A 27,157-nucleotide genomic window follows, 5' to 3' on the forward strand; every position below is an offset into this window, starting at 1 on the left:
CCTCTGCTGGATGTAGAATGTAAATCTACATTTTAGGTTTAGATCAACTGAATCCAGTTCATGGAGACTTGTACATTTCTACCAGTGGTGGATGAAGATGTAGGCTACTCACATGTTTTACTCAAGTAAAAGTAGCAATACCACAATGTAAAAAATACTCAAGTAAAAGTTCGGCATTCAAATTTGTATTGAGTAAAGGTATTGGCTTTGGCATAAAAATATACTTTAACTACAAAAAGTAAAAGTACTCATTATGTAGAATGTAGAATTCGAGTTTTCAAATGTGATTTAGTATTTTTAAATAGCCAAAGTATATAGAAGTGGTTAATGTAAGTTTTGTAATAATAATCCAAATCTACGAAGTAACTAGTGATGACCTGGCATCTGTCTAAATAACATACTGTCTAATTTACATTTTAACGTTTGCATAAGACTGCATGGTTGTCAAGGCTAGAACATTTTAAACAAAACTATTAATTATGAATGAATTTGCATTGGGCTTTATCAAAGTAGATAGAAAGGTGTTTTATTATCTCCTGTCATGGATGTGGCCCACATGCCATTAAGTGAATGACATGTTTGACATTTAAAATCTGTTTCAATATGCAATTACAAATAACTCGACCTGTATTGTTAGAAGGATGCATTCCAGATAATGTAAGGACTGCTGCTTTCATCCTTCCATGTGCAGAAACCTGTTTACTAAATGCAATGGTACAGCACAGTATATCATACTGTACACAAACATGCGTGCACAATAAACATGCAAGAGCCACGTGAATGGTAACGACGTGTAAGTTACATTTCTTTGAAAGACTTTCAGAGGTACTTGAGTAAATGTACTTAGTTTCTTAACACCACTGTTTTCTACCAAAAATAGTAAGTAAAAGTGGGGTCCAGGGACCCTCAGAGTTCCTTGAAGGGGTTCCAAATGGAGTCTTACAGATCTGTAATTATGGGGTCACCCTGAAATTAATGGTTTGACAACCACTGTAGTACAAGACAATGATAATTCAAATGTCCACTTTGCACACGAGATCTGTATTTAGCTGATGCTATGGTCTTACTCCTGAATGTGTCCATATAAAACCATATGAACCCTTGCATCCCTACTCTGGGGGTGAATATTCAGCTAATAAAGCCAATCTACAAGCTCACGTGTCGCAAGATCGGCCATTTTCGACAACAATTTGGTGTCAAGAGGAAAAGATGCAGAGCTAGTATAGAGCCCTGCGGGACACGGGTCAACTAAGTAAATAGGGTTTAAGTGGTTCATCGTCATCCCAGAAGGCATAGGTTTATCTACTGATAAATATATTCCTATTTTAACTGCTAAAAATACAAAATATTGCCTTGCTTGGAGTGGATTAAATGAGTCACCTGCCCCAACGAAGGGGGCTGAAAGGTGCAATGATCCCAGGACTATATTAAACGTTTGGGCTAATTGGGTGAAAGTCAACGTCAACAAATCACAGAAAAAAAACTTTATTTGGGCAGAACTCTGTCAAAAAACCTCAAATGTACAGAAACATATTTTTTTTAATTATAATGCAATACAAAATACAACCATGTATGGACAAATAGCAAATAATCCAAAAACTTCTCAACCAACAAAAACAAAATAAACAAACCAAATACTGTTACTCTATTTTACTGTGTGTGTGTGTGTGTGTGTGTGTGTGTGTGTGTGTGTGTGTGTGTGTGTGTGTGTGTGTGTGTGTGTGTGTGTGTGTGTGTGTGTGTGTGTGTGTGTGTGATCCCAGGACTATCTGATTAAAAGTTTGTGCCTACTGGGTCAAGGTCAACATCAACTATCACTGGAGAAAAAAAAGAAATATTTATTTGGGCGGAACTTCAAATGTCAAAACAGAGTATTAACAGAAACTTCTTATTTTTTTTATAATTCAATACAAAATACGTATGGAAAAATGATGCCTAGCATAAATCCAATAGCTCAGTCAGCCAACACAAACTAAATTAACAACAACAAAAAAAGTTACTCCATATTTTACGGTGTGTTTGTGTTATGGTTGTAGCTGGTATCCCAGCGCGTCCAGTCCACTGTCCAACAGCAGCAAAGATGAATCTCTGAACCTCTGAAGGAACCGACTCAGCTCCTCTTTAGAAAACACCTGGAGGGACAGACAGGACAGTTAAGACTAGACAGACAGGCTTGACTAGAAAGACAGTTTACCGTCTTCCATTTTTGGTGCAGCGCCACGGGTGCTTCACGCAGAGAATAGTACAACTTTGGAGAGGAGAGGAGTGCTGCTCTTTGGATCCTCCTTGCTGTGTCTGACAACCCGGCCATTTGCGACCCGACGTTGAATTATTACTACCAAGTCCACGTTTACCGTTGTTTCAGCTAAGCTATTGTGCTAATAACACAGACGAAAGAACATTTGAGCATTAGAGCGCTCCACAGGGTGGGAGCGACCACTGCAAAGGCCCCGTCACCCCTGATTTTGAGATTGGTCTGGTCTTAGGTACAACAAGAGGACCTTGGCCAGAGGACCTGAGAGATCTCACATTTTGCAGTAGATGGTGTAACTCAAAGATATAAAGCAGAGTAAGCCCGTGTTGTGCCTTATAGCAGTGGGTCCCAAACTGGGGGTCCGTAAAATAGTTTTGGGGGGTCCCAGATGATTAGCTTAATGTGCAATGTTGTTTTCTCACTCAACAGTAAACCAAAACCAACAAAACTGTATAAGTGTATACAGGGTATATGCACATTTCTAAAAGATAAAATATAATGACTTTTAAGACCTTTTTAATACCAAATGGGCCAAATTGGCAAATATTACGCAAGAAAGAGACAAACATTGTGAAAATAGCCGCTCACACCGTACAAGCTCACACCGCGTTGCAGCGCGAGGCGTTGTGAGCTTGTAGTTCGGCTATGTTCACAATGTTTATCTGTGGAACAGAGTCAAACTAAATGTAACGCCTACAATTCAAAGTGCTTGTTACGTCCTCTAAAGCTCTCCATGCCCTAGCCCCAGGGTACCTCTCGGACCTCCTCGATGATTACATCCCAGAGCGGGACCTGAGGTCTTCTGACTTGGGGCTCCTCACCACCCCAAGCGGACCCTTGGCGATAGGGCTTTCAGCGTGGCAGCCCCTGACCTCTGGAACTCTCTCCCAATGGAGATTCGCCAGACGCCAACACTGGACTCTTTCAAGTACGCACTGAAGAGACACTTATTTACTCTGGCTTTTGGCAATTAATTCGTTTATTTTGTGTACTGTAAAGAGTCCTTGGGTTTCTGAAAGGCGCTATATAAATTCAAGTTATTATTATTATTTAAAAAAAAGCAGATCTACAAGCTCATAGCGCGGCACCGAGTGCCGCGCTATGAGCTTGTAGATCTGCTATTTTTGAAAAATCTTTATATGTGCAAATCTTTGAATATATAGTTTTAAAGCGAGCATCTTTAACTCCATTTTTTGCTTCTAGGGGTCCCTGGAACAAACTATTTTGAGATGAGGGTCCGCGGCCAAATACATATAATTGTGGAGGTCCTTGACATGAAAACGTTTGAGAACCACTGATATAGAAACATACGTTTTTCAGAAAACCGTTAGGATTTAGAAGACATTTTGCAGAATCGGAACCTCAGGCCTCAATGGGTTAATAAAAGGATTAAAAAAAAACTATTCCACAAACAGGCAGCCAGTGAGGTAAACCCACCTCATAGAGTCTGTGCTGGTCGGAGGCGATGATGTCAGCGAGGCGCAGCGCCTCCTGGTGTTGGTTGGAACGCTGCAGGACGTTCAGCAACAACACACTCAGTCTGGGGAGACACAGGGAGCGCAGCATCGCCATCTGGTGGCTGCGCTCAACGTCCTCCAACGCGTCCTAAAACAATAACACATTAATAACTCAAATTTGTATATTAACACCATTCAATGACACATTTATACTGAAGGACCACTTCACCCATTTACAACGTTATCATCATATAAGTGGTCCTCACTAATGCTCATTATAAGATGAGCTTTCTGTCTACTAACTCATTGGTGGGCTACAGAAACCTGCCTACCAGTGACATCATCAATGGGGATTCCAAGCTATTAGAAACTGCAGCCTCTCTCTTCCTGGAAGGTTAGCATGCTAATATCAATATATTAAAACAAATAAAATGAAAAAAATCTTGTTTGAAATGACCAAACCAGTCTACCACAGTGCCCTACGTTTTATTACTGGCGATGATTATCTCACCCATCATTGTATTTTATACGATAAAGTGGGTTGGCCATCTCTCGCAGTTCGTACAGGAACACTGTATTTTATTTATTTATAAGGCCTTGTGTGGAAAGCTTCCTTTGTACCCATGCTTTTAGAACCAAAAGGTTACTGGACATTCAACACGTTCACAAACACACATTAGATTTACCAGTCCACGTAAGAGCAGTGAACAAGGAAAGACTGCTTTCATGTATTATGCTCCACACAAATGGAACAAACTTCAGGACTCTCTGAAACGTGTGCGATTGGTCTCAATAGAGACATTCAGGGTGCTTCTCGAGGACACACTATGGTCTCAATAGAGACATTCAGGGTGCTTCTTGAGGACACACTATGGTCTCAATAGAGACATTCAGGGTGCTTCTTGAGGACACACTACATAGTGACTGCACCTGTTTCATGTAACACTATGTTTATTTGCATCTGTGACAATGTAATGTGATTAAAATGTTTGCTATTGTTTTTCATTGTGTTTTATGTTGTTATCAGGGCGTCCTTGAAAAAGAGAGCTTGCTCTCAATGGGCTTCCCTGAATAAATAAAGGAAAAAGAAAGAAAGAACGTGCCTACCAATGATAGACAGGTTTCGGAACCTTCCACAGTCGTCCTCTGAGACACAGCAATGGTACCATCTTATAATGGTACCATCATACCATCATACCACTCCTTCATTGGCCTCTTTGCACTGGCTCCCGGTTAAATACAGAATAGAGTTTAAGGTTCTCCTCCTCACATACAAGGCTCTCAATGGACAGGCACCAGTGTATCTCAAAGAACTCATCGAGCCCTACAAACCAGCCAGAACACCATTGCGTCCACAGTATGAAAAAATGCTTACGGCTCCAGGAAACCCCAAAAAAGCTAGAACAGGAGGCAGAGCATTTAAGTTTCAGGCACCTCAGCTGTGGAACCTTCTCCCTGTCTCAGTCCGTGAAGCAGACACATTCTGTATATTTAAGACTAGATTAAAAACCTTTCTCTATGATAAAGCCTATAGCCGAAGTGTGTAGACTCAGTCACCCTATAGTCATCCTCTCTCCCCTCTCCCTCCCCACCCCCCCTCTCCTCTCGTCTTCTCTCTTCTCGTCCTCCCTTTTGGTTGTGTGGGTTTGTCCCCTATTGGTACAATCGTAATTAACCCTGTATGGATTCACGCTCTAGTAAGGCCTGCCACTAATTCTACACCCGGGGACCCGCTCTCCGGTGTTTATTTATCTCCCGCGTCGCAGTTCCATGGACTGTCACTACTGACCGGCTCAAGACTGACTGCGGACCAGGCCTCTCCATGGGGCACGACCGTGGATTTCTACTACATTACACTATACCACTACACTATATTGTATATTATCTTAACATTCTTATATTATACCATTATATACTGCATACACATTATTGTTGTACTATATTATACTATATTATCATATACTATCCTACACTTATATTTGCTACTATTGTTATTGTTACTACTTGTATCTCTTTCTGTCTCTCCTCTGTCTCTCCCTCTCTCGCTCTTCTTTCCCCCCGACACGGTCGAGGCAGAAGGCCGCCACCCTAGAGCCTAGGGTCTGCCTGACGTTTCTTCCAGTTAAGGGGGAGTTTTTCGTTGCCACTGTCGCAAAATTGCTTGCTCAGGGTGGGACTGTCGGGTCTCTTCTCTACATGTAAAGTGTCTTGAGACAACTTGTTGTGATTTGACACTTTAATAAAATTGAATTGAATTGAATTATAATGAGCATTAGTGAAGAGTGAGGACCAGCTATATGAACAGGTACAAATCACTTGACATAAAGTGAAGTAGAGTTGTAATAGAGTGACAGTAGAATGATGACAGAGTGACATTGACCTGTCTGTTGTCGACCATCCATCCTCCATCAACAAACAGCAGAACGTTGTAGATTCTTTCTTTAACGTCGACAGTCAGAGCTTCAACGCCTGCCTCCCACCTGGCATACTCACTCTACACACAAACACAAACACACACACACACACACACACACGTTAAAGTAATGTTAATGTGTCAGCATAGGGTTAAGTTCACCGAATTTGCCGACCAGGAAATGTTTATATTCAAACAGATTTCTGCTGGGAAAATAAAAAAGTCGATACCTGGTATTCTTTCTCTCTCATCTCATTGGCTACTCTCTCGGTGAACTTAGCCTGGGGGGCAGAGTCTGGCTTCTGAGGGGCGGAGTTACTGTGGCTGAACCAATCATTAAACGCCTCATGGGCTTCCTGTTGAGATTAAATACATATTAAGTACAGTGTGTGTGCGTGCGGGCGAGTGTTAGGGTTGCGCAATATTAGGAAACCATGCAATAATATTGCGATGATAAGACTTGTGATAAGTAAACAAATATTGCAGTATACAGTTTGAAAGTCTTTCTGCCTTTGGTTTGCAGCTAACATAGAAAAGCCTACTGTACACTTATATTGAAGAAAAGAAAATGGATTACTGTATATTTCCATTCCAAAAACATGGTTTTACTGAAAAGAAAACAGCACCTGGCTACAGCTACTATTTGACAATGAATATATATAGGGTTGTCCGATATTGGCTTTTTTACCGATAACCGATATACCGATATTGTCCAACTCTTAATTACCGATACCGATATCAACCGATACCGATATATGCGGGGATTATTGTGATTAGGGTAAGCTCAAATTTCATATCACACACACCATATACAGTAAGAACTCCTGTAACTTATTTATAAAGCAAAAAAAAAAAAAAAAAAAAGATTTTTTCAAAAACCGATACCGATATTTTCCCGATATCAATTTTTATGCTAATATCGGCCGATAATATCGGGAGGCCGATAATATCGGACATCCCTAAATATATACCACCAATAGTTTTTCACCGTTCCCCTTAAAAAACATCTCCTAATCCAAACAAAAACATCCTTTATACATGGATTGTATGTACAGTATATTGTGATATGTACAGTATATTGTGACATGTACAGTATCTTGTGACATGTACAGTATCTTGTGATATGTACAGTATCTTGTGATATGTACAGTATATTGTGATATGTACAGTATATTGTGACATATACAGTATACTGTGAATGTTAAATTGCAATGACAATACATTTTACACAAACAGGTAATTGTGCAGCCCTAATATGTACAGTATATCGTTGCCGTCAGTTGCCGTCTAGTGTAGATCCCTGGGGGACTCCAGTAAAATAATCAGTATCGTTGCTGTCAGGCAGAAACCTCTTATCTCCATATTCTAACATTGTGTTTTTTGGTAAATTAATGCCCTACTTGATCATACTAGAGTCACACAAAAGCATCAAAAGTAGCAGATCCACAAGCTTGTAGATCTGCTACTTTTGCCGTTTTTGAATCCTGAAAAGTAACAGTGTTGGACATATGAGGTTTCCACCCGACAGAGACGATATTGTATCTGTATGCAGATAGATAAGAAATGGTAGAATGGTTATTGTTAGGTGATGCCTGACCAGGTACGCTCTGATGCACAGATGCTCTCTGACAGCGTTCTCGTCCTCGGCAGGAAGAGGCGTGTCCTGGCTAAGACCCTCCCACTGATGATAAATCTCCCTCATAGAATCTTCTGGAAGCTTGGAAAACACAGCCTTCACCGCATCCAGTTTCTGAACAGCTACAGACAAACAGACAGGCAGACAGACAGACAGACATGTCGTTTCTGAAGAGCTGGACAGAGGCAGACAGACGGGTTGAAGAGAAGGCAAACTCGACCCTTACAGTTTTGTGCAGTTGCAGTCATTTCAGAACCCCCCCCCCCCAAAAAACACTATAAGGGTAGCAAAAAAAAAACTGAACCTCTTACAGTAAGTCCTGTTTAAAAAATAACAGAAATAGCTGATCTACAAGCTCACAACGTGTGATGCAACACGTTGTGAGCTGTGAGAAACAAGAAAACATGCGTCTGTAACATGTGCCACATGTCACATGTAGATGCACGGCCGTGGACTGACATGCACTCAGCGTCAGCACTGACCTAAATCATATTGATCTGCAAAACATTTTGAGAGGTGGAGAAAATACTACTGGGACCCCAAACGAGGCCCTCCTGTCCAGTTGTGTAACGTTGAATTTCAGAAGCAAACACATCAGGACAAAGTGAAACGAGGAGAATTGAAATGCCATTGGGTCGTTGTTCTATAACGGGACATAAATGAGAAAACACAAATACAGGTGCGTCGGAGAAGACCAAGGGCCGACCAGTATAGAAGAAAAGACTCCTGTACACGACGCAAATAAGAAATGCAATGCAGCAGACAGACAAGTAGACAAGAGACAGACAGGTACCTAAGAACTTCCTCATGATGGCATTGGACTGTTTGAGAGCTTCTGCTCGGTGGGCGGGGTCAAAGAGCAGCCAATCAATGACGTCAACCTTCTTCTGGTCCTCCTATCAGAGAACACAACAAAAAGGAATTCACATTTGTGTGTGTGTGTGTGTGTGTGTGTGTGTGTGTGTGTGTGTGTGTGTGTGTGTGTGTGTGTGTGTGTGTGTGTGTGTGTGTGTGTGTGTGTGTGTGTGTGTGTGTGTGTGTGTGTGTATGTGTGTGTGTGTGTGTGTGTGTGTGTGCTGTACCAATGTAGTAGCAGTGTCCAGTGTGAGTGTGTACCTCTGTAGTCGCAGTATCCAGGGTGTTTGTGTGGTGGGTGAACTCAGTGCTGTCTCTGTCTCGAACGGTCTCCACCACCAGCTTAGTGATGGCTGCTACATCTAGACCTACACACACACACACACACATATATACACACACACACACACACACAGTTATTAATGTCAGCCATGTGACTTCAGAATGTTTAAACATTTGCTTTTTCTGACATAGTATCTAACCCATTAAAAACCGGGAAAGCATCTGTGACATTCTAGATTTTAGCGTTACCTACAAGCTCACAGCATGACACTTCATGCTTTATAAAGTTTATGGTTTATGTCAATACGGTGAATGAATATAAGTGGTGTGCATCTTCATTGGCCTCACGATTCGACGATCTGATTCAATTCTACGACGGATTTCCGTTTCCTATATTTTTCTAAATTAATGCTAATGGTTACTTTATTATCAGTTAATACAAGCAGTCATATAGACATGATTATGAACTCCTTTTTTCATTTATAAAGTGATTTAACGTGATGTGTGTATAATAATTCTCCAGTTCAAACATGTCTTATTAAATAAAATTGAGTAAACCAAGATAAATAAATGGTATAGGTTTAGCCAACCCACAAAAACAAAGCAGTTCAATCCAATGTTGCCTTCAGAAGTAATAGGAAATCAATAAACGTTCATAGGCTGTAATCAATGATATCACCTCACTGCATCAACTACCATCAACTTAACATGAATCATTAAGAGTCAAATTATTGATTATAGTTTTCTTACCAGAATCATTCGCCAGATGCAGACACCTCTTCCTCTGTTCCGATTGGCTGATGGTCTCCAGGAAGTTGGCATACTGTACCGTCGCTGTGTCGACAGGAAGTTGGCTGACATAGCTGGCGATGAGTTCCCACTGATCCTCTTTGATCAACACGCTGATGTAGGTCTTTAGTATGTCCACACATACGTCCTCCTGTACAAAGAAACATGCTAGTTCATCACAGAAAAAAACAATGTATCCATTTGTAACTCAGTTAACCCATTAATAACCGGGAAAGCATCTGTGTCATTTCAGATTTGAGCGTTATATACGTATAGCAACATACGTTTTTCAGAAAACTCTTAGGATTTAGAACAGTGGTTCTCAAAAATAGCAGATATACAAGCTTGCAGCGCATCACTTCATGCCAAGCTGCGAGCTTGTACATCTTTTTTTTTTGGAAAGATCTTGAAAGTGTTATAATTTTGAATTTTTTTAACACAAATCTCCTCTTCTGGGGGGTTCCTGGCACAAAACATTTTCAGATGAGGGTCCGCGGCGAAAAATACATCAATTTGGGGGGTTCTTGGCATGAAAATGTTTGAGAACTACTGGAAAGCATTTGTAGAATCGGCCTCTGGTCTTCAAGGGTTAAACATTTGCAACTTACAATTTTTGGTGAAGTGAAAAACGAATCCATACATTTATGAAATAAATGAATTTATATCTATATGCAGTTGGGTCTCACAGTTACAGAACTGGACAGTCACATTTTATTTGTCCTTATGAATACGGACACATCTTATTTTTTCATGGAGGTCAAGGACTAGTAGTTAGGAAAGGAAACGGGCCGTAATATTTTTACAGCGTGGCACTGGAGTGGTCCGAGCTGTCTAGATGAGGGTCTGTGTGTCTGTCTGTGTGTGTGTGTGTGTGTGCGTCTGTGTCTCTGTCCCGGGCTAATCTCGCAAACAACAAACAATTTGAGCTTGTTATTAAAAATGACTTTAGAATCAATGAAATGGATTAGTACGATTAATTGTTGCACCCCTACACATCAGGTGACTGCACATCCTCTATAACAATGCGTCCAAAACTTTTTAGCTCGAGACCCAAAAGAGAAATTTGTTTTGCCCAGGACCCAAAATAGTGTTTTTTTTTATTTATGAAATACTTTTGTAAAATGCTGGAATTGTTTTTAATTGATGAAAAGTTTTGACTTTTTTTGTTTAAACTTTTTAAAATCTTTTGAAATATATATATATATATATATATATTTTTTTTTTTTTTTAAATGTAGGAAACGAAAAAAAAAAGGGATATTTACTCGCAACCCATACAAATTGGTGAAACAGTGCTCTATAGTATGTGTGTGTGTGTGTGTGTGTGTGTGTACTTTTAGTGCCATGCCCAGAGAGCGATAGAACAACACCAGGTGAGTCATGAACCGCAGCAGGTGAGATGGGAGGGGCTTGGAACCTGTCAGCCAAACACCTAAGTCCTCCAGAAGACCTGAGAAAGAGACAGAGACCATTCATTGCTGAACCACTTGAACCCTAGTATGCCTGTTCTGGGGGCAACAGAATGACGGGAAACAGCAAGCGACTGAAAAGTTCATAGGTCATACCGTCCAGGTCTCCTAGTATGACAGCCTTCTGGATCACATGATAATGTTCTCTGGTCTCCTCCAACACCCTCTGAAACACACACACACACAACTTATTATAATCCAGATACACATTGTGATAATGCAATTAAGCCATCAGCAACCTAAAAAGAACAAATGGACATGGACACACATACACACATCTGTCCCGCACAACTTGATCATTTTATGCATGAACCACTCAATTTCAGCTCTAATATACCATTAGATATGTGAAAAGATCCCTAAAATAATATAGTGTGTGTGTTCTACCTTAGACTCTGTTGCTTGGAGATCTTCAAACACTTTCTCCATTGTCCAGCTGAAGAGAGAAAGACAGACAATTCAGAGGTAGACAGAAAGAGACAGTGGAGAAAACATTCAGCAGAAATAATAATACTTCTGGTACTGTAAGATTAGTTATTTAGGTAATTTATTTGTGTTTGTATGTGCTGTATGGTGTCAGTATGTGTATTGTCTGTCTGTCTGTATGTTTCCGTTTGTATGCATGGTGAGTTCATGGTGTTCGTGTGTATGGTTATTACTTGGCTTCCAGATACTCTCGCGGCAGTGTGTCAACTTCCTGGTGAGCCATGCCTGATGACATCACCTCCTGTTCCACCAGCGAGTCGACCATCACTTTGAAGTACGCCCAAACACAATCCTCCCATGACTCGCACACTGGCAACAACTGCGCACACACACACACACACCCACCCACCCCAATGAGTTTCTCTACTATAGTTGATGCAGTGTCTGAGTTGATGCAGCCCCCCCCCCCCCCCCCCCCTCCCAATTATACAAAGTCATAAGTGTGTACTATACAATTACGTCGCATGTGGCAGTCAGCTATATTAAAGTTACAGGACAGCAGATACTCTATGATGAGCTTGACTGATATCACATTGAGAACACGCAGGCAGAGATGAATGACATTTAGAAATGGACAGGAAAATATTTTAGAATTTTGTGCAGCATTTCTTAAAATGTGAGGGTATGTTAACAAACCGGCTTGATGTTTCCACTGAGCACAGCATAGATTGCTCTCTCATATCTGTTCAACTGCTCCTGAAAGACACAATTACATAAAAACACTTTATACACGCACATATTCGCAGGTAGGGATGGGCCGATATGAAAATTACCTGAATGCCCCGATTATTGCTTAAAACGCCACTTTTGATAACCACTTCAACCCCCTGCATCCCTATTCTGGGGGGAACGTTCGCCAAAAATAGCCGATCTACAAGCGCACAACGATTTGTGTAGAGTGAAATAAGAGCGTACCAAATGCACTCTTTACAGGTCTGTTTTATGGGGTTTAAGTGGTACTGAATTTGCAGCTCAACAAAAAGGTAATTCACCCTACATTTTAATCTCTGCGATACGAGTATCGTGAGCGTTTTTTAATCACGATAAAGCATAATAACAATTATCGTCCCATCCTTAGTATACACACACACACATATTCGCAGGTCAACATATCCCAGAACCGTAAGTCTTAATGTCCACACGTACATTCAACTCAGTCTGAGCTGTCTTGGGTCAATCTTTAGGCTCTTTGACACAGTTTAGAGAGCCAACATTTGCACCAAAATTACTACAGCCTAATACAGCGCCCTCTTGACTTCACACATGGCCCAGGAGACGTGGAGAGGGGCCCGACCAAGCATGCTGGATTTGAAAATAACATCCCTACTGAATTTAAGGTTACGTATTTCATGTGTGTGCATTGTGTGGAGAGACCAATCGGTCTCTTTTCTCTCTCTCTCCATCTCATGCAAATTGTCACACCAAACTGTCTTTGCTCTCTTTCCTATGCTGGGTTTGTAGATCTGCTATTTTTAATGAATCTTCACCAATATGACATAGAATGACCCTGAATAGGGACACTAGGGTTAAAGTGGTTGTTGTATTATAATTGTTTTGTGTATATAAATTAGGGTTGTCCGATATTGGCTTTTTTACCGATAACCGATATACCGATATTGTCAAACTCTTAATTACCGATACCGATATCAACCGATACCGATATATGCGGGGATTACTGTGATTAGGGTAAGCTCAAATTTCATATCACACACACCATACTGTAAGAACTCCTGTAAATTAAAAAAAATAAAAACGATACCGATATTTTCCGATATCGATTTTTATGCTAATATCGGCCGATAATATCGAACATCCCTAATATAAATACCTCTTCAGCCATTCTCCAACAACAGGTTTTCCAGATTCCTCGATTAGGGTTTCCTTCAACCGGCAGAAGCTCCAAGGAGTCTGAAAAAAAAAATAATAATATCAAAAAATATTGAGTCATTGCAGACAGTGAGTGACATAAATCTGCATACACAAAGGCAGCCTCATTATAATATAACTTATAATATTGTCTCTCTTGGTGGTAATGTCCAAATCAGTTTATTTTCAGCATTCAAATAAAAAAACATCAAAAGTAGCAGATCTGCAAGCGACGCGTTTCGAGCTTGTAGATCTGCCACTTTTGATGTTTTTGAATATTTAATGTTTTTGAATCTGCTACATTTGATACATGTGTCTGACACTGTAGTATGTGACCAGGTAGGGCTTTAATACAAATAAGTTAGAATATGGAGATGAGAGGTTTCTGCCCGACACAACACAGAACTCTGTGATGTTGGGGTCATGGGCTACTTGTGTGGTTGTCGTGGTAAAAGTGGTGGTTGTCATAGTAGCGGTACCTGAGGTGATGTTGGGGTCATGGTAGAGCTTCCATCCCTCCAGGGTCGCTGCTCTCCAGGCCTGACCGCAACGTTTACACAGCCTCTGAGCCTACACACACACACACACACACACACACACACACACACACACACACACACACACACAACAGTGTTATCGCAACAATGTTCACACGACCACCCATCTACCCATGGAATGCATGTTTGCTTGTTCATTATATAATTAAAGTTCTATTTTGTTATTTTCATAAAAAAAAAAAATAATAATAATAAAAATGTTAATTGTATTTATTACACGGCTTGGTTGAATGCTCAATTCTGATTGGTCAGTCATCGGTCATTATTTCTGGATAATGACCGATGAGCTCTATAACTGTGTAATCAGACTCAGAACACCTGCTCATGTCAACCTGCGCTGCTTGGTTTTATGCTTTATCCAACATGACAGCCATGTAAACAAACAAACAATGTCATTTACAACTAAACGTTGCTCTCAAGAATGTTTTTGAAAACATTTGAAGTGAGAAATAGATGATGCAATAACCGAAAAGTGATTCTATTTGATCCATTACACTTTCTTGTTTATCTTGGCGCACCGACGCAAGAATATCAAAACGCTCGCCCCAAAACACAGTCACCCCGGGGCAAATCAGGCGGTATTATATGCAAATCCGGTGGTAAAGAATGGGGGCGAGTGTGTTTTGGGGCGAGTCTTCCGGTTACCTTGTGGAATACTGTCATTTGTTTTCCGAGGCGAACTTGTCCGCCCAGCCCAATACTTATGGAATACTTTCTTTGCCGTAAGCAAGGAAATACTTTGTTTTGTTGTTACTTTTGGGTCAATTTATTAATGTATTTATTAACTCATTCAGTGCCACTGGACGTCTAATACGTCTGTTGATATAAGCCCTGGGTGCCACTGGACGTCTTTTTTTGGAAAAACATGTTCAGAACCCAAGATATGATGATTTGAAGATTTGCTGCTCCATTCACTCTTTGTTTAACTTCTTACTGAAAAGGGCTGTATCTTGGCTCCTAAGCACTTTTTTTTTACAATTAATTTTGGCTGTGGCACTCATAGCCAAAATTCCATAAATAAGCTGGGCACTGAATGAGTTAAGTAGCCGTGTAATAAGCGGGATAATGTATGGGGAGGTAGTCATTATTGAAATTTAAAGCCCTTTTTTCAATAATGACTACCTCCCCATACATTATCCCTTGCTTATTTGTTTGCTTATAAGCTAATAAATCTTGTCAAATATAAACTTTAATAAAATCTACGTATTTCAAATTCATTGGAAAATGTTGCACGTTTTGATGGGTCAAAACATTGGTAGCCTACAGAGTCCTGCAACGGGCGGGGTACCCAAAAACAGGTGGCTATTTGCAGTAGGGCTACTGTTTGGAAATATACAGTATAACGTCAAAAGAAGCAAATAAAAACATGACAGAACTCCACTGGTTGAGGTTATGGAAGGTTCATAGATGGAAAAGAGCCTAAACACACCTGTTCAATCATTCCTGCTCTGATGAGGGTGAACAGGTTCTTGAGGAGTCTGTTGTCGTCTTCTCTGTCCAGGTCCACCAGAGGGCGCTGCTGTCTCACTGGAGCATCTGGGTCCTACCACACAGAGAGAGAGAGGTACAGACAGGTATAGAAAGACAGACGGGTACAGACAGAGAGAGGTAGGGAGACATACAGGTGGAGAAGGATGAGTAGAGAGAGACAGACAATAGTAATAGAGCAGTGATTTCCAACCTGGGGCCCAACAGTGGGCCGTGACCGTGAGGATACGGCAAGTGGGCCCTCAAATCATTGGCAAAACACTATGATTTTAATGATGATAATATAAAACAATATTAAAAAACAATTATGCTAAAAGAAAAGACATGGTATTTTTTCCTTGATTCTACTGAACCTTGAAACGTGTTTTCTAGTGATACCAATAAATAGGAACTTAAAAGTACACTGTGTTAATTCCATTGATCCAAGCCGGAACACAATCGATTGATCATTCAAATTAGAGATGTTCCGGTGGGCCCCGATCCTCCAGACGAAGTTGGGAAGCGCTGCTTATATCCAATGAGAGCATAAGGCCAGGGGTCTCACCAGTTCAGTCACCAGGGCAGCAGTGACTCCAGCACTTCCAGCTCTTCTCATCTTCAAAGCATGGAGGGTGTTCTCCCTGCAACCCACACACACACACACCACATCAGTGTTGATTTAATCGACTAAAACTATGACGAAAAATGTTGGTCAACTACCTTTTTTCACTGACGAAAACTAAATAAAAACTAAGCTATGATGACTAAAACTAAGACTAAATATATTGACAATTTCGTCAACAATTAAAAACTAGACTAAAATGTTAGTGAGGGACTAGTGGAGAGGAGATCCAGTAGAACTGAAAGACAAGTCAGTTTATGTTTGGTTGCACTAGGGTGTTGCACTCTGAAAATTGATCTACAAGCTCGCTGTGAGCTTGTAGATCGGCTATTTTCAGCATGCAACCAAGTGTAAAATCAGCCATTACGACGCTATCAAGGCACCGACAAAATACATTTTAGTCGACTAAATCAACTGTAGATTTAGTCGACTACAACTAGACTAACAGTAAAACATTTCAGAGGACTAAAATATGACTAAAACTAAATGGAATTTGATTCAAAAGACTATGACTAAAACTACATAAAGATTTGCTGTCAAAATCAACACTAACACACACAACATTCATATTTAAACATAGTGGCCCTCATTTATCAACGTGGTGCAGCCCGAATAATGAGCGTACGGCGTAATCACCGCAATTTTCGGCATTTATCAATATATCCTGACGTGGGCTTTATCCTACGGTACGCTGAGATCTCACGTCTGGTCGAGACCAGTTGTTGACGTTGGCTGCACCCGTTTATTCCATTCTAGACCTGCGGAGCACCATTGTCTGACTGTCTGACAAGCATCTGGACACTCCTAAATGTGTATATCTACACTAACAAATAATGGCTGTGAAAATATATCATTTTATAAAGTAATTTAAACAAACTGCTTTAACAGTCATTCAGATAAGATTGTAGATCTGTCTGTATTGAAAATAGCAGATCTACAAGCTCACAAGCCAGCGTTGCATCGCGACGCGTTGTGAGCTTGTAGATCTGCTATTTTCAAAAATATACGAGCGCTTTTGCGCCGGGAGTCCCGGCCACGTTTTCATGGACAGTCTACAAACTTACTGTAGCTTGTCCTACGTACCAGAGAGTTATGTAGGCTACACAACCTGGCTGGGTTAAGGATATAAACCCGACGCTCCAATATTAACGTGGCGGCACGGAATCACTGCATTCCGCCCGAGTCTCATGTACCGCTACGCTACGGACACGGACATGAAAGACAAAGTTGGGCGGGCGCGCGCGTGTGTGTGTGTGTGTGTGTGTGTGTGTGTGTGTGTGTGTGTGTGTGTGTGTGTGTGTGTGTGTGTGTGAGAGAGAGAGCGAGAGAGCAAGAGAGAGCGAGAGAGAGAGGCGTGTGCGTGTGCGGCGAGGCCAGCGGGGGGGGGCGACTGTTTCTTATTGGCTTTTCATGTCTTTGGTCGTATTCTGGTTCGTCTTCATGTCGTAAAATCGGGGCGTTTTGAGAATATTTTAAGGGCGTGTTATTTAAATGACGCTCGTTTCAGCCGTGACATTTATCAATGCTGGGACCAAGTGTAAGCTCGGATCAGCTGTGTAGGATGCGTTGATAAATGTGACTTCGACGTTGGTGTACGGCCGAATATATGGAAAAATATACGGCGGTTTATACGCTGCGTTGATAAATGAGGGCCAGTGTATGTAAAAAATGCACCAGACAGAGACAGACAGACAGACAGACAGACAGCCGGGTACTGACCAGTAGACGTTCTTGGCGTAGTATTCGATGTTGTCCGCAAAGTCTCCAATCTGATCTCTGGCGATGCTCTCCAACCAATCAACAACCAGCTAGAGACAAACAGGAAGAACTGTCCGTCAGTGTCAACCAATGAATAACCAACTAGAGAGACAAAACGGGAAGAACTGTGCAAACCAATAGACGACCAGTTACGTTTGTACTCCTCCATGACATCAACATCATGATGGTGGCCGCTTGACTTCCAATTGGCAAATTACAGTGCAACAAATCCCTCACAATATGGCATCTAGACCACCTGTCAAATTGATCCAAAACAGGGCTACAAAAGATTGTATTACCGTACTTATTTATTTTTTATTATCCTTTTCTCTCCCAATGTAGTCGTTAAAACATCACCTGTAATGACACGCCCAAATTAGGAATGTCAGGTTGAAAAGTGGTTAAAAAGCAAGACACATCAGCTACAGACACTGACGTCAAATAATGGCAGATAAATCGGTCTGACACTACATTTTCGTATTCGCGCTGTGACACACTCTGTGCCCATTTCCAGAACATAGGATGGGCCTAGTCATCGGCAATAATGATCTCCAAAGTAGACTCTACTGGGCGATCATGATGATTGGTGTCTGATCGATCGATGCATCCCTAATGCTGATTCCAGACCAACGTACAACACAAAATGTACCGTAAATACAGTAATAAGATCAATGACTCTTCATGACACCTGTATTATAGAATTGTACAGCAAATACAATAATAGTAGATCAATGGCTTCATGCTACCTACATTATAGAGGGGGGGTGTGTGTGAGAGAGAGAGAGAGAGAGTTACCTGGCTCTGTCTGACGACTGCATCACGTTGGAACAGCTGATCCACCACTAACTTCTCACTCTCACAGGTAACCTGCACGTACGCAAACAGTTATTACATTTCATTTCTGTCATTTCTTTCATTGGATCTTAATTAGATGACATTGTTCTGCCGTTTTCTTTAGAACAAACACAGCCGTGAGCCTAATTTATGGAACACGTCACACAAATTCAACAGTGTTGACATCAAGCAGCCATTTCTAGAGGGGCGGTGACTGGTGTCACACAGCTGTAGATTATATGTAAGGTCAGAGGTCAAAGACGCTGTTCCAAATGTTGAGCGGCTGTGATTGGATGGCTCAAACGAAGGCAAAAGTGCTGTGGTGACAATGCTAGTTTGCAGAGTTTGCTAGTCTCCACTGGGTTTGGCCTCTGGTTGCTATAGTATGGTTATTAGTCACAACCCACACTTTTGCTGAACTATAAATGCAAAAATGTCACGACGTGAGCTTACAGATCTGCCGTTTATTTTACAAATTTTGTGGGACACTTTAGTATCTAGAAGAAGGGCATTCATTTACAAAAAAAAAACATAGAAAGTTGAACTATGGAGATACAAGGTTTCTCTGCCCAACAGCAACGACATGTGGTAGTAAATCACGTCTACAAACTCACAACTTCTCAAAATGTTTGCGTGACTCGGCTATATGACAAATTATAAATTAGGGCCTAAGTGGATCATCAGATGAATAGATTTTGTCAATTATAACATTATATATATATATATATATATATATATATATATATATATATATATATATATATACACACACACACACACACACATACATACGTCGATGATTTGATTATTAATCAAAAAAGTAATTGATAGAATAAAAGCCATGGAAATAATCGTTGCAGGCCTAATCAGCAGATACTCAAGGTTGTAGTAAGGATGTAGAAATACACATTAGTCTGTTTTTGTGATTGAGTGTGTGTGTGTGTGTGTGTGTGTGTGTGTGTGTGTGTGTGTGTGTGTGTGTGTGTGAGAGAGAGAGTCGCTTACAGACAGGTCCATCATGACATCATCTCCGATCGCTGACTGAACACGATCCCTGGAGACAAACAGAAAGACGTTGCTGCCCATGGGAACTGAACATTTTATTTCCCACGTCACATTGATACAGGAAGGTGATGGCGGGTTCAGTAACCAACAGAGAAAGGTAAGACAGGTACCTGTACAGTGAGTTGATCAGTCTCCATGTGTTGTGTTCCTGCTGTAGAATCCATTTAACTCCAGCTGTCTTACTGAGCTGACCTGATCTCAGAACCACATGCTCCAGCGTAGCTACCTACACACCCACACAGTAAAACACATAACACAAACTTAATGACAATTTAACCTCTGAAACTGGTGCGATTGGTCTCTATAGAGACATTCAGGGTGCTTCTTGAGGACACACTACATAGTCACTGCACCTGTTTCATGTAACACATATGTTTATTTGCATCTGTGACATTGTAATGTGATTCAAATGTTAATTGTTTCTCATTATGTATGTGTTTTATATGTTATCAAGGCGTCCTTGAAAAAGAGAGCTTACTCTCAATGGGCTTCCCTGAATAAATAAAGGAAAAAGAAAAGAAAGAACCACTTGAATCCTAGTATATAGAGCCCTTAGGTATCAGGTCAACTAAAGTGTAGGGTTTTAGTGGTTGAGACGTTTAGATTTTGTGAATTAATCTATGATATTTTTTTTCCACATTCAGTTAAAATATTAGTTACATCAGTTTGATTGATTGAAATTGATTGATTGAAATTTTTATTAGGCAAAAGAATGTAAAACAACACAGTTACATTTATAATGCTTTTGTCTAAAAGGTCCGGCCAAAAAAGTCCTTGCGGGCTTGTTTCCATTGGGGTCCTTGAATTAATTTCATAGACATATATAGTAGCAACCAAACAGTTCAAAAATCAACATAAGAATACAGAGGGAAAAAAAAAAAAAAAAAAGTTTTGTTTTCATAGCTGTAATATTTACGAAGCTACTAAGGCCAGTACGCAGTTATTAGTTCTTGAATGTGTCTTATTATCATTATTATGGTTTGAGGGATTGTTGCACCTTGTCCTGGCAGAGATCCTGGTAGTCCTCCAACAGATCACACACGGCAGAAGACGAAAATTTCGTGAAGGAAGCAAGGAACTCTGGGAAAAGATTAGCAGCAGCTGAAAGGAGAGGAGAGGAGATATTAGTCTACCAAGAACCTGTGTGACAGAACAATTTGATTTGATAACCAGGTTTGGACCACAGGCTGAGAAGAGTAGACTGTCCTCCAAACAACTGAATTAGAACGAAGCCTGGTACTAAAAAGGGTTTATTTGTGACATGTAGTACCTTTATTAGAAGGATAAAAAAACAGATGCATCATCTGTTTTTTTGAGGGGGTCCTTAAAACCATTTAGACCGGGAACGCATGTGTGTCATTTTTAGATTTCTTTGGCTATTCAAAAAATAGCAGATCTACAAGCTCATAGCGCGGCACCGAGTGCCGCGTTATGAGCTTGTAGATCTGCTATTTAAAAAAAAAAAAAAAATTTTGACAATGTGTGCAAATCTTTGAATACATTTTAAACTCAAATCTTTGCTTCTGGGGGTCCCTGGAACAAAATATTTTCAGATGGGGGTCCACGGCCAAATACATATATAATTTTGGGAGGTCCTTGACATGAAAATGTTTAAGAACCACTGATATACAGTACAACACACGTATTTTTTTTTAACTGTTAGGATTTAGAAGACATTTGTAGAATCCCCCAGAAGCAACACAAAAAAAAGCTTTAAAAAAATATGTATATTGAAAGATTTTCACAATTTTTCAAAAATAGCAGATCTACAAGCTCATAGCGCGGCACTCGGTGCCACGCCATGAGCTTGTAGATCTGATATTTTTGAATAGCCCAAAGAAGTCTAAAAATGACACAGACGTGTTCCCGGATTGAACACAAATGTACATTTACAATAAATACAGCTGTTGTTACAGTGTGTCGTTGCTCGTTTAGTTCAGAGGTTCTCAAAGTGGGGTCCTGGGGGGACCCCCTGGAATCTCCTTAAGGACCCCTGGGGGTCCCTGGGGTCGCATTGTGAAGCTTGTCGATCTGCATCTGTAGATATTTGAATCGGTAGATATTTCCAACACCACAACTCTTGTACGGGGTTCCCTGCCAGTGTTGATTTCGTCGACTAAAACTATGATGAAAAATGTTCGTCGACTGCCTTTTTTCACTGACGAAAACGAAATAAAAACGAAATAAAAACTAAGCTATGATGACTAAAACTAAGACTAAAATGTTAGTGAGGGACTAGAGGAGAAGAGATCCAGTAGAACTAAAAGTCATTTTATGTTTGGTTTGCGCTCTGAAAATAGCCGATCTACAAGCTCACAACGCGTCGCGTTGCGACGCGTTGTGAGCTTGTAGATCTACTATTTTCAGCATGCAACCAAGTGTAAAATCAGCCATTACGACGCCATCAAGCCACCGCCAAAATACGTTTTAGTCGACTAAATCAACTGTAGATTTAGTCGACTATTAGACATTTCAGATGACTAAAATATGACTAAAACTAAATGGAATTTTATCCAAAAGACTATGACTAAAACTAAATAAAAAAAATCTGTCAAAATCAACACTGGTCCCTGCCCCTGGCTCTAAATATTTTCAGATGGGTCAGCCAGATACAATTTGGGGGACTCGTTCATGAAGACTGGTTTACTTTACCAGACTCTCCTGGGTCGTCTTCCTTCAGAAGGGCGGAGCTAAGGTTGCCCACGTCGTCGGTGAAGCTGGCGTCAACCAATCCAGATAGAGGGGAGGGGTAAAGGCTTGCTGTCCAATCGCTTTCATCTAGGAGCTACACAAACAAGACAAGTATGCCATCTTTTGTTTTGTATGTAACAATGCTCTGCTTTACATGCACTTTGTAAATGGCTGTTTTCCCTTTATATGACTGCACTGGCAGTGTTTATGTCCTTTGTACATCCTGTACTTCTTATTATGTGGACATAAATAAATATTTCAAATGTGTGTGTGCGTGTGTGTGTGTGTGTGTGTGTGTGTGTGTGTGTGTGTGTGCATGTGTTTTACCATGCTAGCCCCTGGTGTGTTAATGAATCTGGGAGTTCTGCCTCCTGTTGCTATGATGGACGACACGTCTGGATTCCTATTCCTGGGGGTGACTGACAGAAATTTGGACTTAGACAGTGCGTGTGTGTATTGTTGTACTTGTGAGGGTTAAAAGTCCCAACAATTATTATATTAGAATACTAGAAAGAGACATTAGAAGGACTATGTTCCTGGTCCTTACAAGAGAAATGGTTGTTTTATGGTTAACAATGATGTTAATGTTATGCCCTGATTTATACTCGGTTGCAGGTGTTGCACACCGATCTACAAGCTCACAATAGACCAGCTTTTTTCAGGTTTAGGGTTAAAAATTGCCATTTTTTAAATGTAATCTTTTTACAAATTGCATTCATGAAACCGCTGGCTAAAATGTTCACATCCTCACAAGTACAGAAATACAAGCGTGTGCGTGTGTATATCGTCTCTGTCGGGTGGAGAGGAAACCTCATACGTCGAAAACCGTTACTTTTCAGAATTCAAAAGTAGCAGATCTGCTAGTAGTAGTTTACGAAGAAACGTGAAAAGTTAAAACATGGAGACAGGAGGTTTCTGCCCGAGAGCAGCAATACATAGATGGTTGTGCGTTGTGTTACGTACCAGCTTGTCTGAACAGAGATCCTGGAGTGTTTCTCAGGGCTAGGGTCCGGGCTGGTGTTACCGTGGATAACCCTGGGCTATGCTGGTCCGGCGATGGGACTGAACGGCAGTGCTCAGGCAAACAACTGATGGATTTAAATCCTTCTGTTGGCTAAATACTATAGCTGCTACAGCAGGGGTTCACAAACTATTCAGCTCAAGACCCAAGAGATACATTTGGTGTCTCCCCGGTGACCCAACCTTACAAAAATACATGAATTAACCACCTTATGCAGTTTAAGTAAGTATATATTTAACTAAGTCTTAAAAGGTGACTAATCAACGATAATGATATAAAATACTATACAAATTGGGATTATTGAAGGGCAGAAATAATCAAAGGAAGTTAACTTTCCAAAACGTTTTTTTTCACACACACACACACACACACACACACACACACACACACACACACAGGATACATGCAACTTTTTTGTAGCTGCGTCTGCGAGCTGCTCTTGTGACGTCCGTGTCCCTGGCCACCGGAGACAGCAACACATCTTCTCCCCTACAGAGAATAAAGGCATGATAACATGATATTATCACAACTAGCATTACAGGTTCATGACTCAACAGAGTAGACTAGAGACAAAACACAGTGTAAACAGCAACATCACACAAATAATACTTTCATACTACTACATTCATAGCTACTGGTCGAACTTAAGTGTTCATTTCAAAAGCAAAGAAAAAGTAGTCGATACCAATAGGCTCTATAAACTGTACTAGAAAAAAAGTGCCCTTTGGGCGTTTGGCCCCTTACTCCCTGAAAGGCCATCAACAAGAGCTAGGTTTTCAATGTAATGGGTCCTGGGAACCATGGGTGGTCTTATGGATCCCAGGGAAATTGTATGGGTCCCCAATCAAATCTGGCGTTTGATCTTATATTCAAGAATGTTGAAACGGTATATGAAACATTAAACAAACAAAATCCCAAACCTGACAACTTTATACATAGTTAAATCATTAGCACAACAAAATAAGTGCAGAACCAAACACTTACCTAATTTAAAAGGTTTAGGATATTACTGGACATATATCATAGCCTACACGGCAGCCTGTCTCTCTCACACTCACGTCAAGACTGTGAGACTCAGAGAATTGAGTTTCTTCATCTGTCTCTCTCTCACTCTCTGTCTCTGTATCTCTCTCTCTCTCTGTCTCTTTCTCTTTTCACTCTTCTGCATTCTCTCCCACTTTCTGTCACGCCGTCTCTTCCACTCTCTCGCCTGCTCTCTCTCTCTCTCTCGCAGTCTCTGTCTCTCTCTCTCTCTCACACACGCATACAGACGCACACCCAGACGCACTACACCCAGACACACACAGCAACATGCGGCAATTTGCTGCATTGAGGGCCTGCAGGCGGAGAAGAGAGGGCAGAGTTCTTTTTAACAGATTGTGCAGTTGTCAAGTTGCTACCACGGGTGTTTTCCAAAGAAGCGCCTTTAATGACGATGTCCCTTGTCCTTGAAATCAATGCAATTCTTATGCTTGAGTTATGCTCTCTCGTACGACCACGTAAGAGACTTTCTTTTGAAGCTGAGAAATGTATATAAACTCCCCACAAATAGTTTGGAAACTTAACTTCGATTCGATTATTTCTCAGTTTCAATAATACCTATTGGTATTCATTGATATCGTTGATTAGTCACCTTTACAAAGAGATTAAACTTGTAAGGATCCTGCAATCGTGGAATGAGCAACGCTCAAAAAGATTATTTTTTGTAAGAAGTTTATATATTTTCCCCCTTTGTTTTTGCCTCTGGGGACACCACCTCCAGGAACTCAGGTTCAGCTCCTCCCCTTTCTTAGTCCACTTCCTCCTGAGTGCTTCTGTGTGTATCCCTACTCACAACAACATTACATGTTTAATGGTTAAGCCAAGACAGTAGTGCTGCTGACAGATTCTGCTGTTAGCAGAGAGATTGAGAGATTAGCTCATGGCACAGTGTAGGGCTTTCACCAACTAGTCGACCTTGTTGGTACTAGTCGAATAGTTGGGGAAATTGTTTTAATGCCATAGTAATGGCCCATTACTATTATTATTATCCTCCTGCCTTTACTTTTGTCAAAAGTGTGCCCAATAATAGCCTATTATTGGGCAATAACCCCTTTTTGAGGAAAAATCTCTAGTCGTGAAAGCCCTATGGCACAGTCAGTATACCTGGTTTGTCAATACAGCGCGTGATACTTGTGTATTCCTGGTAGTTATGTGTGTCCACATGTATTTTAACTTTGAAACACAAAGTAAAATTGTCAGGGTTAAATTATCCTTCTAACTACTACTGTACACATGGAACCAAGTGGACCAGTAAAGGGCCATTCACACTGGGCACTACAACAATATAGTTTTACACATCGTTCACACCAACTATAAAAATATTATAAAAATATACATACATACATATATATATATATAGTTATAGTGATCAGTGTGTGAACTGTGAACGGCCCTTAAGGGACCATTTGGTTACATGTGTACACTCTCAGAGTGTCAGATTAACAGTAAACTCAACACTGATGAATTTACAGTGTATAGACATTTAATTTGTAATTGAACATACTGTAAGTGTACAACGAGACCTTTAATATCATCTACCAGCTCTGGGATTTGAAGATAAATGTAGTAAAACTCAACTCATGGAGTGATAGATGCCATGTTCATGCAAACAAGCATCATGCATGTATGTATCTATGCCTCCTGACCAGACTGATGGCACAACATGGATAATAATCATTATAAACAGCCTGCAGTCAAACGTGCTTTATTCACTTTGCGGTTAGAAGTTTATGTTTCACAAGATCATCATTTTAACCATCATTTCACACTTTGCCACTTTGGCTATTCAAAAACAGCAGACCTACAAGCTCATATAACATGGCACTATGAGCTTGTAGATCTGCTATTTTTTGAAATATTTTGATTTCTTTTCTTTTTTTAAAGTGAACATTTTTAACTCAAATCTTTGCTTCTGGGGGGTCCCTGGAACAAAATATTTTGGGATGGGGGTCCGCGGCCAAATACATATGATTTTGGGGGTCCTTGACCACCACTAGTTAGTCAGCTAGCATCACAGTCAGTCATTCTGTCTATGCTAACTGGATAGCACCACTTAGCATTAGCCGTGTTGTGTCTATCAGAGACGAGCACAAACACCAGCCAACGGCCTCATATAACTTCACATATAAAAGTCTCCCTGTTTTGTTTTAATAGTGATAATAATATGATATTATGAAAGAGTTGTGTTGTTTTACCACTCCATGTTTGTTGGCACGTAGTATGGGTTAGTATTCTCTGTAATATTCCTCGCTCTGCTCGCTCGCGCCGACAGGATTTTCAACAACACAACTGCTTCCGGGTCTTCACAGCGTTGCCATATTTTGTGAAAGAAATAAGCAACCAGGCCCCAGTGTTCATTTTGTCGACAAAGACTAAAACAGGGGTCTTCAACAGGGGGCCCGGGACCCCTAGGGGGTCCTCAGAGTTACTACAAACCAGGGGCAGCAGTGGCTCAGGGGTAGAGTGGCCGGGTAGAGTGAGCTGGAAAACCGCAAGGTTCCCGGTTCGATCCCGGGCTGGGGCGCTCCCCTAGAGTTAGTGTCGAAGTGTCCTTGAGCAAGACGCTGAACCCCTAATTGCTCCCGATGAGCAGGT

General features: G+C 40.8%; 1 protein-coding gene across 1 annotated transcript; it reads right to left on the reverse strand.

Moving 5' to 3' along the window:
* Positions 1-1,521: 1,521 nt before the first annotated feature.
* Positions 1,522-26,858, reverse strand: nup107 (nucleoporin 107). Its single transcript, XM_084049428.1, has 27 exons — positions 26,758-26,858; positions 23,925-24,010; positions 23,464-23,562; positions 22,828-22,919; positions 22,462-22,594; positions 20,807-20,910; positions 19,920-20,035; positions 19,750-19,798; positions 18,706-18,777; positions 17,872-17,960; positions 16,096-16,171; positions 15,493-15,606; positions 13,986-14,076; positions 13,469-13,548; positions 12,277-12,336; positions 11,814-11,959; positions 11,542-11,590; positions 11,251-11,320; positions 11,020-11,135; positions 9,648-9,837; positions 8,877-8,983; positions 8,554-8,656; positions 7,722-7,882; positions 6,355-6,480; positions 6,092-6,205; positions 3,692-3,859; positions 1,522-2,132 (listed from the first exon to the last, which is right to left on the reverse strand). Exons 1-27 carry the CDS (start codon positions 26,763-26,765, stop codon positions 2,025-2,027), a joined length of 2,727 nt encoding a protein of 908 aa, XP_083905554.1. The 5' UTR covers positions 26,766-26,858; the 3' UTR covers positions 1,522-2,024.
* Positions 26,859-27,157: the final 299 nt, after the last annotated feature.

Source organism: Gymnoscopelus microlampas (assembly GCF_963454915.1).
Source record: "Gymnoscopelus microlampas genome assembly, chromosome: 23".
Taxonomy (NCBI): Eukaryota; Metazoa; Chordata; class Actinopteri; order Myctophiformes; family Myctophidae; genus Gymnoscopelus; species Gymnoscopelus microlampas.

Coding starts and splice junctions, on each gene's coding strand:
- nup107 (XM_084049428.1), bottom strand. Junction 11,321..11,541: donor TCCAAGCAACAGAGTCTAAG/GTAGAACACACA, acceptor TGTGTGTTTCAG/AGGGTGTTGGAGGAGACCAG. Junction 11,136..11,250: donor CATACTAGGAGACCTGGACG/GTATGACCTATG, acceptor TCTCTTTCTCAG/GTCTTCTGGAGGACTTAGGT.